At 53.6% G+C, this 14,303-nt stretch overlaps 4 protein-coding genes across 4 annotated transcripts; 3 read left to right on the forward strand and 1 right to left on the reverse strand.

Annotated features, from left to right (window-relative positions):
• Window positions 1-423: 423 nt before the first annotated feature.
• On the forward strand, window positions 424-2,064 carry MAM_00661 (uncharacterized protein; the record flags this gene model as incomplete). The annotated part of the gene is made up of 1 exon (XM_040819460.1): window positions 424-2,064. One exon carries the CDS (start codon window positions 424-426, stop codon window positions 2,062-2,064), a length of 1,641 nt encoding a protein of 546 aa, XP_040682725.1.
• Window positions 2,065-4,421: 2,357 nt separating this feature from the next.
• Window positions 4,422-5,815, reverse strand: MAM_00662 (Bud-site selection protein, BUD22; the record flags this gene model as incomplete). Its single annotated transcript, XM_040819461.1, has 2 exons — window positions 4,422-5,564; window positions 5,627-5,815. The coding sequence occupies 2 exons, from the start codon at window positions 5,813-5,815 to the stop codon at window positions 4,422-4,424; spliced, it is 1,332 nt and encodes a 443-aa protein (XP_040682726.1).
• A 3,484-nt stretch (window positions 5,816-9,299) lies between these two features.
• MAM_00663 (mitochondrial dicarboxylate transporter) lies at window positions 9,300-10,360 on the forward strand (the record flags this gene model as incomplete). Its single annotated transcript, XM_040819462.1, has 2 exons — window positions 9,300-10,252; window positions 10,312-10,360. 2 exons carry the CDS (start codon window positions 9,300-9,302, stop codon window positions 10,358-10,360), a joined length of 1,002 nt encoding a protein of 333 aa, XP_040682727.1.
• Window positions 10,361-11,270: 910 nt separating this feature from the next.
• On the forward strand, window positions 11,271-13,818 carry MAM_00664 (nitrilase; the record flags this gene model as incomplete). Its single annotated transcript, XM_040819463.1, has 2 exons — window positions 11,271-12,095; window positions 12,184-13,818. The coding sequence occupies 2 exons, from the start codon at window positions 11,271-11,273 to the stop codon at window positions 13,816-13,818; spliced, it is 2,460 nt and encodes an 819-aa protein (XP_040682728.1).
• Window positions 13,819-14,303: the final 485 nt, after the last annotated feature.

Below are 14,303 nucleotides of genomic sequence, written 5' to 3' on the forward strand. Positions count from 1 at the left end.
TGTCGGCTCCAGACCGGGCACCTTGTACAGTCTTACAACCTCTATCAAGTACGTAAGATGTCATGTCGACGGTCTCGCTACGGAACCAAACCGGAGAGTCCTGCACGACCCAGCAGTCACCACTGCCGCATAAAGTAGGATGCAAAATAGTGTGGCGTGGCCGCGCCGGGGTTTTGGTGTGACAAAACGCCCCTGGCGAGTCGCGACTGACAGAGCGGGTACTTCGCTCCGTACGGAGTACTTGGCCCGTCTTCCTTCGCTTGTTCACTTTGACAGCGCCCAAGGCTTTTTTTTTAAACCTTGGCAAATTCATCACCACCAAGCCGAATTTTCTACTCGTTTGGCAAGTCGACTGCAATTTCCGAAAGCGTCACTACCAGGCGACGCTCGACTCGTCGCGCCGTCAGAGGGCCTGGCACCGGCATGGCTGCAGAACCGTCTCCCGCAAAGGCGTCTGCAGCAGACGGAGACAACTACACCCGCCTGCACATCACGCCTCTTGACCACGAGCTCGTCAAGATTGTCATCCCGGCCTCGGTGCTCCCCGGCGCGCGCAACATGTCCTTCCACACGCTCGAGACCTTTCCCGAGAAGCGGTACGGGTTCGTCGACTTGCCTGAAGTGGAGGCCGAGAAGCTGAGAAAGAAGCTCCACGGCGCCACCTTGAAGGGCTGCAAGGTGCGCATTGAAAAAGCTCGGCCGGAGAAACGAGCCGAACCGGCGGGTGATGCCGACGCCGAGTCGAGAAGAAGGAAGGTCAAGTCAAAAGACGACCTCGGGAGCACGATGAAGCGAAAGCGTGACCACAATGTCTTGCAGGGCTTCGTGCTCGAGGGTCGAAAAGTCAAGCGGGGCTGGACGGAACCCGCCGATGCAAAACGAAGAAATAGGAAGAGCAAGGACAAGCCTGCCCAGCACCAGGACCAGGAGAAGAGGAGACGCCAAAAATCGACATACACGGAGCAGGACGAGTGTCTTCTCAAGACGAGGCTGCCGCCGAATGCCGTGAGAAATTTGCCCGTCACAGATGCCTACAAGAAGAAGAAGAAGAAGGGGAACATTCGAGAGGTCACGGTTCACGAGTTCGAAAAGACCACCAAGTTCCCTGGTTTCTTGAAGAACACGGCACCCGAAATGAACGGCAAGCCGGCGGCAGAGTTTGTGCAAGGCAAAGGCTGGGTCGACGAGGACGGCAACGTCGTGGAGACGGTGAAGCAGATAGAGCCCCCAGCGACGACGCCTAAGCGCGAGAAATCCTCCAAAGAAGAGACCTCTGCACAGGAGCGGGCAGACGGTGACGACACCAGCAGCAGCGGAACATCGTCAGCTGAGGCAGAAGAGCGGCAGGGCTCCAGCTCGGATGGATCCGAAGCGGCCGAGGCTGAACAGGAGCACAGCGAAAGCTCAGGAGAGGACGACACATCCAGCGACGACTCCTCTGCCGGGGAGACAGAAACGCCGGCATCAATTCCCACAAACAAACGAGAGGACACGAGACCAGTGTCGTCCAGCTCCTCCAGGAGCCTCAGTATCAAGATCCCGCCACCGCCCGCCACCCCATCCGCCAGCAAAGTCCACCCCCTCGAAGCGCTGTACAAGCGGGCCAGGCCGGCCGAGGCAGCCGCGGCTCAAGAGCCCCAGCCATTCAGCTTCTTTGGCAGCGGCGGCGGCGGCGACGACGCAGACGAGGACGACATTGACGACGAGGCCGCGCCTGTCTCTGTGCCCATGACCCCGTATACCCGACAAGACTTTGAATGGCGAAAGGTCCGAAGCGCCGCGCCGACTCCTGACACCGCGCACCCCAGTCGCAGTAAGAACTTTTTGTCCTCACAGGAAGACGATGCCGACGTGGACCATGCCGCTGAAGACGAGCAGGGGGAGGACGGCGACGAGGCCGGGGGAGGCGCCCCATCTCAGGGGCGAGCGGGATCGAGTGACTTTCAGACATGGTTCTGGGAAAACAGGAGGGACTTGAACAAGTCGTGGATGGGTAGGCGGAAGAGCGCGGCAAAGGAGAAGAGGCACAAGGAGAATAGAGCGAGGGCTTCCAAGGCAGTGTAGCATCTTGGTCGAGTTGAGAGATCTATCGAGAATACATGGTGCTTGCTGTGGGCGAATTTCATATGGTAAGGCGTACTGGATATGTCTCGTCGTCGCCGTGTGGCCTCTTGCTTTGGTTTCACGAGCTTCACACTTGATGAACTGCGCCGTAGCCCTCGCATGGACGCTCCGCGTTGATAGAATGGGAGACTACTACCGGGTTCCACAACTTCTGGGCTACCAGCTCTAGCAGTTCTGCGAAATCAAGTGGCCTGGACCACTTCGAGCATCATCTACAGCAGGAATGGACCGTCTCGTAGGGATTCGTAACAAGTATATTAGGTATTAACCAGGTGCACCGTGCCGCCTCCTTCTGTCTAGTCTCAGCTGGCTGGCATTCTACTACTCGTCTTGGAATGGTCCAAGTCGTTTTCACATACGTGCGGCCGGTTATCTTCTGAGCATGTGTCCTGTCGGTTTCTGCCAGTGGCCATTCTGCTCCCCGTTAGTGCTTCGTATATCCCCAGGTTATCCGCTGTTGGTGGCTTCAAGGTGCGTTCCTTCACAATGCTGTCTCTAGATGGAGCGTTGCTGTCCGCCCCAGCTTCCGATGAAATCGACTTCCCGCGCTTAGCAGACCAAACGTTCTAATCTGGCCGTGGATATGCCTGTTGGTTGATATCGTGCTGGGTGTTCCGGCGAAGTTTATCTAGTATTCGAGGGATGAAGCTATCCTGACTATCCCACGGCGAATCATACGGAAGGGGGATCTGAGAACTGCGCCGTCGATGGACAGATGAGCCAACGGAGCTTCCTGGGCGGATTTTGCCAGCAGAAGTCGAGCAAGCGGTTGCTCGACGCTCAGCAAGGTAAAGATTACTGCAACAGAAAGGATCCTTGTCGAAAAAACTATGGTCGCATGTCACGACTATAGGCCGGGGGCTTTGCCAGGCGCATTCTGGAGACGCGGGAGCCCTGCCGCTGTGTGCATCGACGCCTCGATGGTACAGGTCGGATGTCGGCACACAGGTGAGTTGTTCGATGTCAGCCGGTGGGTTGAGCCAATCGTTGGTGCAATGACGTGGCCGCAGCTCTGGGAACGAAGTCATATTTGACTCCTCGTCAGTTGATCGAGATGCTCGCTGTTGAAAAGATACGCTTGATGACAGTGACTCTAGTGGGTTGGAAAGAAGCTCTGCCGCCGTATCATCTGGATCCAAGGCACCTCGAAATTGATGAGACTTGAATATAGGCTGCCCTTGTGTACGTCTGTGATTTGACGAGTTGTCTAATGGCTTTGCCGGCGACTTGGAGCGCCATGGCCCATCTGCGCCTGACGACACGTTTTCTGCCCAAACAATCTCAGATATGCTCCCACGCGACAATATGGTGGTTTTTGTTGACGATTTGTCTTTCGGATATCCCGCAGATAGTCCTGTACTGCCCCAGTTCGTGTGGGTGAAGAATGTTGTCTTTGGCACACTGATCGTGGTTGCCGGTTCAGCGACTGCAGAGAGGCGCGGTGTGATGGAGTTTCTTTTGCGATCGAATCCTGGAAGCATACGACTACTCTGATTTGAATTTTCATCCGAAGTATTTTTATTCTTGGTGCTTGCTTGGTATTCCACCTCCTCTTTAAACGTACCCATTACTATCTTTATGACGTCTCTTATGTCGGTATTGTTGACGAAGTAAAGATGATTGCCATCGCCAACCTGGATCTCTGACTCGCAACCGAGCGTTATAGACGCGTGATGAAGCCGTCTAGGTCGTAGATGGTCCTGGACCTTGGCTTCCGCTTGCCTCACGATCCTTTGACAATGGACGCAGTTGCTATGTGCAGATCCGCCGGACTCATGAGAGATTGATAAGCCTGACGAGCCATACCGGCCGACGTTTTGGTCACCTGAAGCTCGATGAAAGATATTCAAGCAGTTCTTGCAAGAGTCTTGTGGGCCATTCACTTTGCTAGGCCCCATGACTTTGCTTTGCTTGAAATTCGCCTGCTGGGATGTTGCGAAGGCAATAGCCTTTTAGGTCCTGCGTGAAACAAGATCGTCTCAGTCGGGGATTGACGTCAAGTGGTCGATTAAATCCATAGGGTACCAAAGAGTGGTTTGCAATGGGATGTAATTTGATTTTTGGTTCGGAACCGTTGCCTCAAAACATGGACGTTTTGGCACTACGGCAAATGCCACCTCAGCTCCTTCCATCCAGCTCTTGATCTTTGTACACGGAAAGGGAGGGAACGGCTCTCAGCATCAGAAGACTAGCCGAGCACTTGAGTAGGTAGTCTATGAATGCGTCAATTTTGCCTCGTAAAAGTTGGGCCTATGAGGGCAAGCGGTGTTCTAAGTTGGCTCTTTGCGCCGAGCATGCTAGTCAAATACGACTTTTGAACCAGCGAATGCTATCTTCTTTTGCGACTCCTTTGCCTTTTTTCTCGCTTCCCAACTTGGATGCAATTTTCCTTCGTCATCTCGCTTTGTGATCGGTGCTGATGTCCCATCGCTTCCCGTGTCATTCCGTACAACAAGGGTTTGGATCCCTTTCTTCCAAGGTGTCCTTCGTCTCTGGCCTTCACCATCCACGGCACCCCGTCGCATGTCCCAGCCCGAGTCCCGGCCACTTTTCTTGTGAGGCCTCTGCAAATGCTTGGCTTCAGAGCCATATTTCTGCTCCCAAATGGCTTGACGTGCACGCTGTCCACGGCGTTTCTTTGGTTTGGCTTCCTCAATGTCAGAAGCAGACTCAGATCCTGAAATATAGCCACCCATGAGTGATGGGAGAAATGTGGAATCCCTGACAAGACCTTGCGTAGTGGAAGCCTTTTTGTCCTTGTTCTGCTTTTTTCCGGGAGAAGAGCGACATTGAGATGAGACATGTGATTCAGATTCCGCTTCGGACTCCTCATCAGAACCAGACGCCGAAATGTCGTCCAAGTTGACCGTTTCCCTGCCTCGAAATTGGGCATACTTGTCGCTATTCCAGTCTTCCTCTTCGTCAGAAGAGCTTCGTAGCAAGTCATCAATCTTGTCAAATTCAGTAACCTCCTTCGCCTCAGCATCGCTATCAGGTTCCCGTTCGTCAAGCACCGAGCCTGGATCGTCCACGTCAGCGCTAAACCCCTCGAATTCAGACTCTTCATCCAGCCTATCCGCCAAAGTTTCGGTAGAGGTCGCATATATAGTCTTGCCAGGTAGTCCTTCCATGGAATCCGAATGCTGTTCCTCCAGACTTTTCTCCTTTGTTTTGCGTGTCCGCTTGGCGTTCTCTGGAAAGGGAACGTTTAATACACCACAGACAGCCTTGACAGCCCGGCCCACGGCCTGCTTCACAGGTTCCTTATTATACAATCCACTCGTGACATTATGAAGCGCTATTTTCTCCTCTTCCGGTAAATCGGGCTTCGATACTTCCCGCCGCAACTCCTCCGGCAGGTCTGTTGAAGAAGCGATTGACTTGATCTTTAGCAACGACAGTTGAAGGTGCGCGCGCGCGGTTTGATGTAAGTCGAGAGACTAAACCCGCATCAACATCAGCTCTGAGAAACAGGCCCTGTCAGACTCCTCCAAGCGCTTACCTTAAGAACTGCAATTTCTCTTTCGAGGCGATGGATCTTGTCCGGCGTGATACCTGGGTCACGCAGCCTCTTACTAAGACGCTGCCTCTCAAAGCCCTTCGAGGTCTTCAAGGCCCTAAAAACTTCGTCGCAATACTTGCTGAACACATCATGTAAGCTCGATTGGCCATTCCGCTTTCTTTTTGGCATGTTGACCAGTATGCTGCCTGCTATGCAGCCTGTCGTGAAGTAGCACCAGGTTCAGAACAAGCTCATCTGGACTGGCGGACAAAAAAAAGTTACTGTATGTATAAAATATAAGCACCGTGATTTGGCCGTGCTTTATCGGCGTTATCGCAGCTTGAGAGACAGTGCGAGAACTGTCCGCGCCATACCGCTGCGACACGGCGTTGGTTTCCGGTATTGCGAGGCGACATTCATTCAGCAATCGCACCATTGTCTATAGCGTGCATCAACTCCAACATTTTATTGTTTCAGAAGTTTCAGTTGCTTTGGGTAAACCAGAGAGCCAATATGTCTTCGCAACCTGATATCACTTCCCTTTCAGCTCAAACTGTTCTGCAGGGACGGACCTGATGCATGATCACTGGAGCCGCGACAGGTATATACTCTTCAAAATATGAGCTTTTCAGCAGTCTAACAACTGCGACATCATAGGCTCTGGGATTACGTTTGTCCAGGCATTGGGCAAGATTGATACAGCTAAGGTTTTTATTGCGGGAGACGCCTGGCGGTTCTTCAAAAGGCCGAGTCGTCCATAAAACAAATGTGATACCCGTCAAGATGCGGTGTTACGTCCAAGGAAAGCCTTCAGGAAGCCGTCGAGTTTGTCGAAAAGGACTCGGGATAACAGAACCTTTTGGTTTGCAACTCAGGTACCAGTGCAGTCGGCGAGCGCCACGAAAATTCGAGAGCGACGACGCCTTGGGACGGTACCATTAACTGGGATTCCAAACTCAGGCCGGAAATTCTTCTGTTGGAACCTGACGTGGCATGTCTGTTGGCCAGTCATGTCGCTGCTATTGCGGAATCGTCAAATGAAACGATGGACGGAACTGTTTTATGCACGATTCGACTTGACTCGGTACGAAAACTGGGTTTGTTGGCCTGGAACAAGTCGGCCAAGCCACCGCCATCACCACAGCCGAGCCGACGACGTTTTTGGTGAATCGCCGGTATCGACCGGTCATGGCTAGCAAGGTTGCTCAAGCAAGGTACTTCCGCGCTCGTGATACAATTTACGGCGACGCAGACACGGCGTAGTTTGCTTCGTGATGGGACTTGACATGTTGACGGAATTGGGCGATTCTAGAGCCTGGCTCAACAGAAACAAGGAGGCTGGGGCCCGTGGGGTTGCAAGAGCTTGGAAGTTGGAACCCTGGCAATGGCAACCCTTGGCACGTTGGATGGTGTCTAAAATGAGCCAATTGCTTATTCCTCGCCAACGTCACTGGCTGCTTCTTTCTTCCGTAGTATTGCGGTAACTTACTCAGTACGTCCTACAAGAGGTCAACGGTACTGGTACGGAGTAACATCATCCGATATCTGGCTCACCTTAAATGCTGTCAGTTGACCTGGTGGCTTCTCAACACCGCCTAGAACCGAACATGGCGCGACATGGCTCATGTGAAGCTGCGCATGGTCATGGTTGTAACTGGCGACAGGACGACATGATGTCGCAGGGCTGCAACGTTTCCCGCTTGCGCATGCCGTGCGCGTATCGCGGTACTGATTTTCCAACATCCTCAATAACATCAGGGAGTTCAGGGCCTGACGTGGTTACTAGCAGTAGTTAGTTGTTACGGATGAACTACGTACACGAAATTCGAGGCCATCGTGGCTCATCCGCCCCAAGACCCGCGAATGGGTTGCCATTTCCCCCACAGCAACAACTTGCCGTCGCTTTCCACCTGAGATTCTGTAATTACCGTCAGAGACGAGGGGGAGGGGGGTCACACACCGTACGCCTCCGTACGGGTCATGACGGAGCCAGTAGCTCTATCATGGCCCAATCTAACTGATGCTCCCGATCCATTGCCAAAACAATGCCTACTCCGTGCCCTTCATGGGCGCATCAGTCACCGCAGCACGCGCTGCAGAAGGGCCAAAACACTCAATTGGAGTTGCCGGCGATACACGTCAGCGTGACTCGACTGTCCGCGGCCCATCATACAAGCTGATGCGTGACCACTTGCTGCACGTCCAAAACGGTGGTCCAGGTTGTGGTGGAGGGTGGGCAAAGGATGGAAATCAACGCCACAAGCCTCCCCTCCATCCATGTCGTCGGTGTCAACACCAGAGGGCGTGGTCCAACAAAAACCCTCTTAAGTTATCCCGTACTGGGCAGTAGCAGAAGCGGCGTGTCATGTGTATTGCACCGCACCTTGTTTTCGTCGTTTGATGAATCTATTTATCCCCCTCATCCCCGCCCCTGAAGCTTGTGCAAGCGTCCTCTCCAACATCCCTTGTACAGCTGTGAATTCCGGCTTGTTCGGTCTCCTATCGCAGTCGTTTTTTCGCTTGCTTGCGTCCGTGTCTCTTCCGTCCGTACCGAGTACAGAGTAAGGCGTCGAGTTGTGCCGGGTTGCTGGCCCCCAGATTCTTGTCGACGTCGTCATTCGTCCGAGTCGGTCGAGCTGCCGCGGCTTGTCAGTGCGACTCACAAGACGACGACTTGGCCGCACGCCTTCACTAACATCAACGGCGCCGTACGGCTCTCTTCCGTTGCTGCTGCTGGTGCAATCCTCCCAAAACTTAGGATTGTACTACAAGTCCGGGTCATTCCTCGTCCGAACTGGGAAAGTAATAAAGAAAAAAATTCAAGTCCTTTTAGGCTACCTTCAAGCGCACCAGCCTTCAATCCCCGTTGGCGTCATTACCTTGGTTTCTGGATGCTTGGTACGTCGCCGGCAGGAGCAACCCCGCAAAATCTGCCGCGCACCTCCCCTCATTGTCTCTCGACTGCTTTCCCGGCCTAGAAACCTGCGACGACCCCGCCTCGCTTTGCCGGTCGTGGCTCCGCGCCTGCTCTCGATTGCGCGCACTCGAGCGTGCTACAAATTCTCGCTCTCTTCCGACTTGTTCTTGGTTTCTGATGGCCTGTTGCTGTCATCCTGCCAGCACCTTGTATAAGTCTCGACTGTATCCCTTCTCGCTCTGATCCTGGTAAGTCATTCACTGTTCATGGCACTTCCGGACCCATACCGGCGGCAAGCGGAGTCTCGCTGTGTTGGATCCACCATCGCCGGCAGGATTGGAGCTCTTCCGGCGGCAGACGACCTGGATAATGCGCGCAGACCTCGCTAGAGGACTCGCTCACTTCTGATCTTCTACCGCAAAATGCTCCAGCAGCTCCCGAAAATGCTGTCAAGCATGGGCCTCAAGCGATGGTTTTTGGTGGCGGACTTCGACCTCTCTCAGCGGCAATACTGCCTCTTTCATAGCAAAGGACGCAATTCTCTTTGGATGAGGCTGCTGCGGAGAAATGATGTGTTGGACTTCGTTCTTGCCAAACTATCCATTTTCACATAGTATACAGTGAAATTAACGACTAACATTGTGTTTCGCCGTTAGCGCTTTCGACTTCACGAGTCCGTGTCACGGGCCTCAATACCAGAATTCTTCAGATTTCTAAGCCCTGACCGTGACGGGAAGACTTCAAACAGATTTCGAAATGGCTGGGGGCTCACTGAAGCAAGCAGCGGAATCGGCTCGAAACAAGACTACTGAAGTCATGGGTGTGGCTAGAGCCGACGGAGCGGCTGTCGCTCACGATCTTCTGCACACGCCGTGGATGAGAACAGCTCTGCCCTTCATCAATGGTGGCATCAGCGGCATGGTTGCTACCACTGTCATTCAACCGGTGGACATGATTAAAGTCAGAATTCAACTTGCTGGCGAAGGCACGTCGGGCGGCCCCAAGCCGACACCCATCGCTGTTGCTCGACAGATTGTTGCTAGCGGCAGGGTTCTTGACCTTTACACTGGCCTTTCTGCAGGCCTCCTGCGACAAGCGGTGTATACTACTGCCCGCTTGGGATTCTTTGACACTTTTATGCGTTCCATGGCCGCTAGAGCTAAGAAGCAGGATCGTGAGGTTGCATTTGCCGACCGGGCCACTGCTGGCTTGGCTGCCGGCGGTTTGGCTGCAATGCTGGGTAATCCCGCCGACCTGGCTCTTATCCGCATGCAGAGCGATGGCTTGAAATCTCTGGCTGAACGGAAGAACTATAAGTCTGTCGTTGATGCCCTCTCCTCAATCTCCAAGAGTGAAGGTGTCCGCGCCTTGTGGGCTGGCGCAGCCCCAACTGTCGTCCGTGCCATGGCCCTCAACTTCGGACAGCTTGCTTTCTTCAGTGAAGCCAAGGCCCAGCTCAAGAAGAGTACTGATCTTTCAGCGCGAGCTCAAACACTGAGCGCCAGTGCGGTTGCGGGCTTCTTCGCCAGTTTCTTCAGTTTGCCATTTGATTTCGTCAAGACTCGACTGCAGAAGCAACACAAGGGCCCCGACGGGAAGCTTCCCTACAAGGGCATGGCTGACTGCTTTACCAAGGTGGCCAGGCAAGAGGGTCTGTTAAGATTCTATCGTGGCTTCGGTACATATTACGTCCGCATTGCCCCTCACGCGTAAGTCTCTCCTGCTGTGACCTGTTGAAGCCAAGCATGACCTTTTGACACCTTGACAGGATGGTGACCCTAATCGTTGCCGACTATTTGGGATGGTTGACGAAATAAATCAGTGTGACTTTGACACTTGGCTTTGATTTAACGGCGTTAAAGGGAGGCGATGGCTCGTGCGCTTTTTCTCTCGCGCGTTTTTTTTTGGGGGGGTTTTTTTTTTTGTCGAATACCAACACTCGAGTAGAGTTTTGTCAATGCCAAGGATTTGTCGTTGGTTAATTGTTTGACCACTTGAGTGTGAATGAGATGACCAGATTGAACCGTCAGGCTCAATTCATGTAGTACTTAAGTCTGGGAGGTGTCAGACAACATGGAGGAGTTGGAGGAGCGAGTCTAATGGTGAAATTTTGAGGTTGAATTGAATATCAATCTGTAGGAAGAGTGGGCCCAGCCGAGGCCGTAATGTGTCCACTGTCCAGTCACCAGCGGCATCCGGAATTTGCCAGGTCCACTTCTTTGGTCTTGGAGTGACGGGACGTGTCGATGCGGCAAATAGAAAGGGAGAGAGTGCTGTCCAGTTGAAACGTGAGCATTATTTCATGTTGAATGCATCATAAACATCGTCTGCGGTGCAAGGTGGCAGACTTATTGTGGCGATTTCGGATGTGTAGACGAAGCAATTAGTCGGCAAACCTGGTGACGGCAATAGAGCCATCACATGAAGAGAAATTCCAACCTTTGAGGAACAAAATATACTTGAACCCGAACTAAATGCTAGGCATGTTCTATTTTTTTTATTTCTCTTCTTCTTATTTCTTTTCTTTTCTTTTTTTTTTCGATTCCCTTTTTTTTTTTTTTTTTTGTTTTGCCAATAAAAACCGACCACCACAACGCAAGGTGACAGACAGCCACGTGATTTCGCGCCCAAGTTGTGACGCAATACGACGCCTTCACGCTACCCCGTCGTGATGGTGCCCACGGCTCGCCAGAAACATCGGGCCTCGGAGAACATGCCGCCGCAAGGATGGTCGGAAGAAAACGCACCGTCTCCCCAAGAAGCTCCAGACGAAGAACGGGGAGCGAAAATGACGAACCAGATATTTATCAGCAGATGCTCACCGAGGCCGGGGTGTCGGCGCCCGAACACGACTCGCCGGAACGCCCGTTGAAAAGAAGGCGCCCGGGGGGGTCGCAGCCCAAGGTGCCTCGCTCAGATCATTCAAATGAGCCATCACGGACAAGTGCGCAGCTGGACACTCAGAAAAGTGACGGCGGCGGCGACGACGACGACGATGACGAGGATATTGAATTCCAAGACGTGGTTCTCCCAACGCCAACAATGCAAACTATGGAGCTCGAGTCTGATGATGAGACTGATGAAGATGAAGATGAAGATGTACAATTCCAACATGTCGACTTTACTTCGTCTCTTCCGGACACGGAAACCGCTGCTGGAAAATCGAACAACCTCGAACTCAATTTGACTGCTCACCTATCTGCCGCATCACTGTCACGGCGACCGGGCCACCGACGCAAACCGATCTCCAAGGAAGAAAGAGAGCGTCGCATTGATATACATAGAGCTCATCTGCTCTGCCTTCTGTCGCACGTCGCGCGGAGAAATCATTGGTGCAATGACGAACGGGTACAGGAATCTCTGCGGCCACACTTGACTGACAAGACGGTTGATTTTCTCAACCCGGGGCCTCATTTGCCGCAGTTTGGCCAGGCTGAAAGCTTGAAAAATGGCCTCAGACAGGCAGCCGATGTGTGGAAGGCCCAGTTTAAGATAACAGAGCGAGGGCTACGGAGGGCTCTTTGGGCCGAAGATAAGGAACAATTGCAACGTGTTAGTCGTTGCCAATCCCTCCTTTTCTCTCTGTCTCTCCCGCTTCATTTTTTGCCCCTCAAAGACATTCTAACGGAGGAGACCATAGTACGAACCTGCTGATGATCTGGATTCATGCTTAGACCGCGCTGATTTTCGCGAAGCGGCGAAGAAACTGCAGGGGTCAAGAGATGTAGGGGCGCAGCTATACTGTGCTTTGTTACGAAGCGTTGGTGTGCGGACGAGGTTGGTGTGCTCGTTGCAGCCGCTGTCCTTTGGGTCCAGCGCCCCGACGTTACCAAGGGCGGCAGAACGTGCTCCTAAAACGACGCGAAGTGATGGAACAAGAGACGCCTTGGCACAGTATGAGGCTCGTGCCGCGAGTGCTGGCATGTCGACGGGATCTGCGGGTGGCACGAGTGCGCGTCGAAGGTTGGGTCACCCGAATGCCACGGCTTACAACTTTCAGCCGAGACCTGCCGCTCCCAAAGAATGGCGGGCGTTCGGTTCACCGATACGCATTCGCGAATCGGCTCATCCGGTCTACTGGGTAGAGGTGTTGGATACTGGGCATCAAAAATGGCAGCCCGCCGACCCCGTGGTCACGGGTACATCTTGGAAACCAAGAGCGTTGGAGCCGCCGGTTGCCGACAAGGAGAACATGCTTGCGTATGTTGTCGCATTCGAAGCCGACGGGACCGCAGCAGATGTGACGAGGAGATATGCCAAGGCTTACACGGCAAAGACTCGCCGTTTGAGAGTGGAAACAGCCCTCAACGACGGCGGGCAGTGGTGGCGCAGGGCTCTGCAGCCTTTTCGACGGCGACATCCGACAGACTTGGACCAAATTGAGGAGAATGAATTGACGGGTTTGGAGGCCCGAGAGCCGATGCCGAGAAATGTACAGGACTTTAAGGACCATCCTGTATTTGCGTTGGAGCGACATATGAGGCGGCACGAAGTCCTGGTGCCGGGGGCCAAACCGTCAGGGACGGTGGGCGCCGGAAGTCGGGGCCCCTTGGAAAAGATATACAGGAGACGGGATGTTCGCATAGCACGGAGCGCAGAGAAGTGGTTCCGCCTGGGGCGAGAGGTGAAACCCAATGAAATACCAGCCAAATGGTTGCCAAAGAGGGCACGTCCCCGAGGATTTGGGGTTGACGACACAGACAAAGCAGATGGGGATGAAGATGCCGGCACCCCCATATACACCATGGAGCAAACGATACTCTACGAACCACGTCCGGTGCGCGACGGACGCGTGACCAAGAACAAGTTTGGCAATATTGAGGTCTACGTGCCCAGCATGATACCCAAGGGAGCTGTACACATCGTTCACGAGCACGCAGCCCGAGCTGCATTCATAGCAGGCGCCGACTACGCACCGGCCCTCACGGGTTTCCAGTTTAAAGGGCGACAGGGAACAGCTGTGCTCAACGGAATCGTCGTCGCCAAAGAATTCGAGGCGGCTGTTCGTTGTGTGATTGACGGACTCGCAGATGTAGAGCAAGAGATGGAAGATGGACGCAGGAGGCTAGCGGCGCTGAAGTTGTGGAGAAGGCTTCTAATGGGACTGCGTATTCGGGAAAGAATATGGAGCGGTGTGGATGAGGAGGAGAGGAAAGAGGCCGATAGAGAGGCCGAGATGGAGGCAGCTCTGGCCAACGCGGAGAGCGATGTTACGGATGAGTTCGACATGGTAGTAGATAGTGAGGGCGAGGGCGGCGGGTTCGTGCTTGAATAAAGACGATGATGTAATGACGTTGAAACAAGGATCGGTTCGGTTGAGATGAGTAAAGGGGGTGGTTGGATGGCCAAGTTGACAGGATTTTAGCCTGTGTTGGACTCTGCAAGGAACTGCTGGTGTTGACATGATGTTAGTCTGCTAGGTCCTCGGCACACCATGACGCTGCCTCGATGTGTCATTCGCGTCTGAGAAGTGCCTTGGCCGACGCGCCTTCTCGTTAGTCGCGTCGGGGCGTCTGGAGACGGTTGCTACTGACTACTGACAACTTTGCCTGGCTTAGTTCAGTCTTGACAGCAGCTAGGCGCCAGAAACCGCGCGATGGATGAAGATGGATTCTTGTTGCAGGACGGCATGGCACGGCACGGCACGGCATGGCACGGCAGGGTGTCGACTCGGGCGAGCGGAGGAAGAAGTTGTATCTTCGTCATGGACGTGAGGCGAGGTGGAGAAGTCTAAAAGTCGGGTGTTGACAGACGCCGAGT

Source organism: Metarhizium album (assembly GCF_000804445.1).
Source record: "Metarhizium album ARSEF 1941 chromosome Unknown scaffold_1, whole genome shotgun sequence".
Lineage (NCBI taxonomy): Eukaryota > Fungi > Ascomycota > Sordariomycetes > Hypocreales > Clavicipitaceae > Metarhizium > Metarhizium album.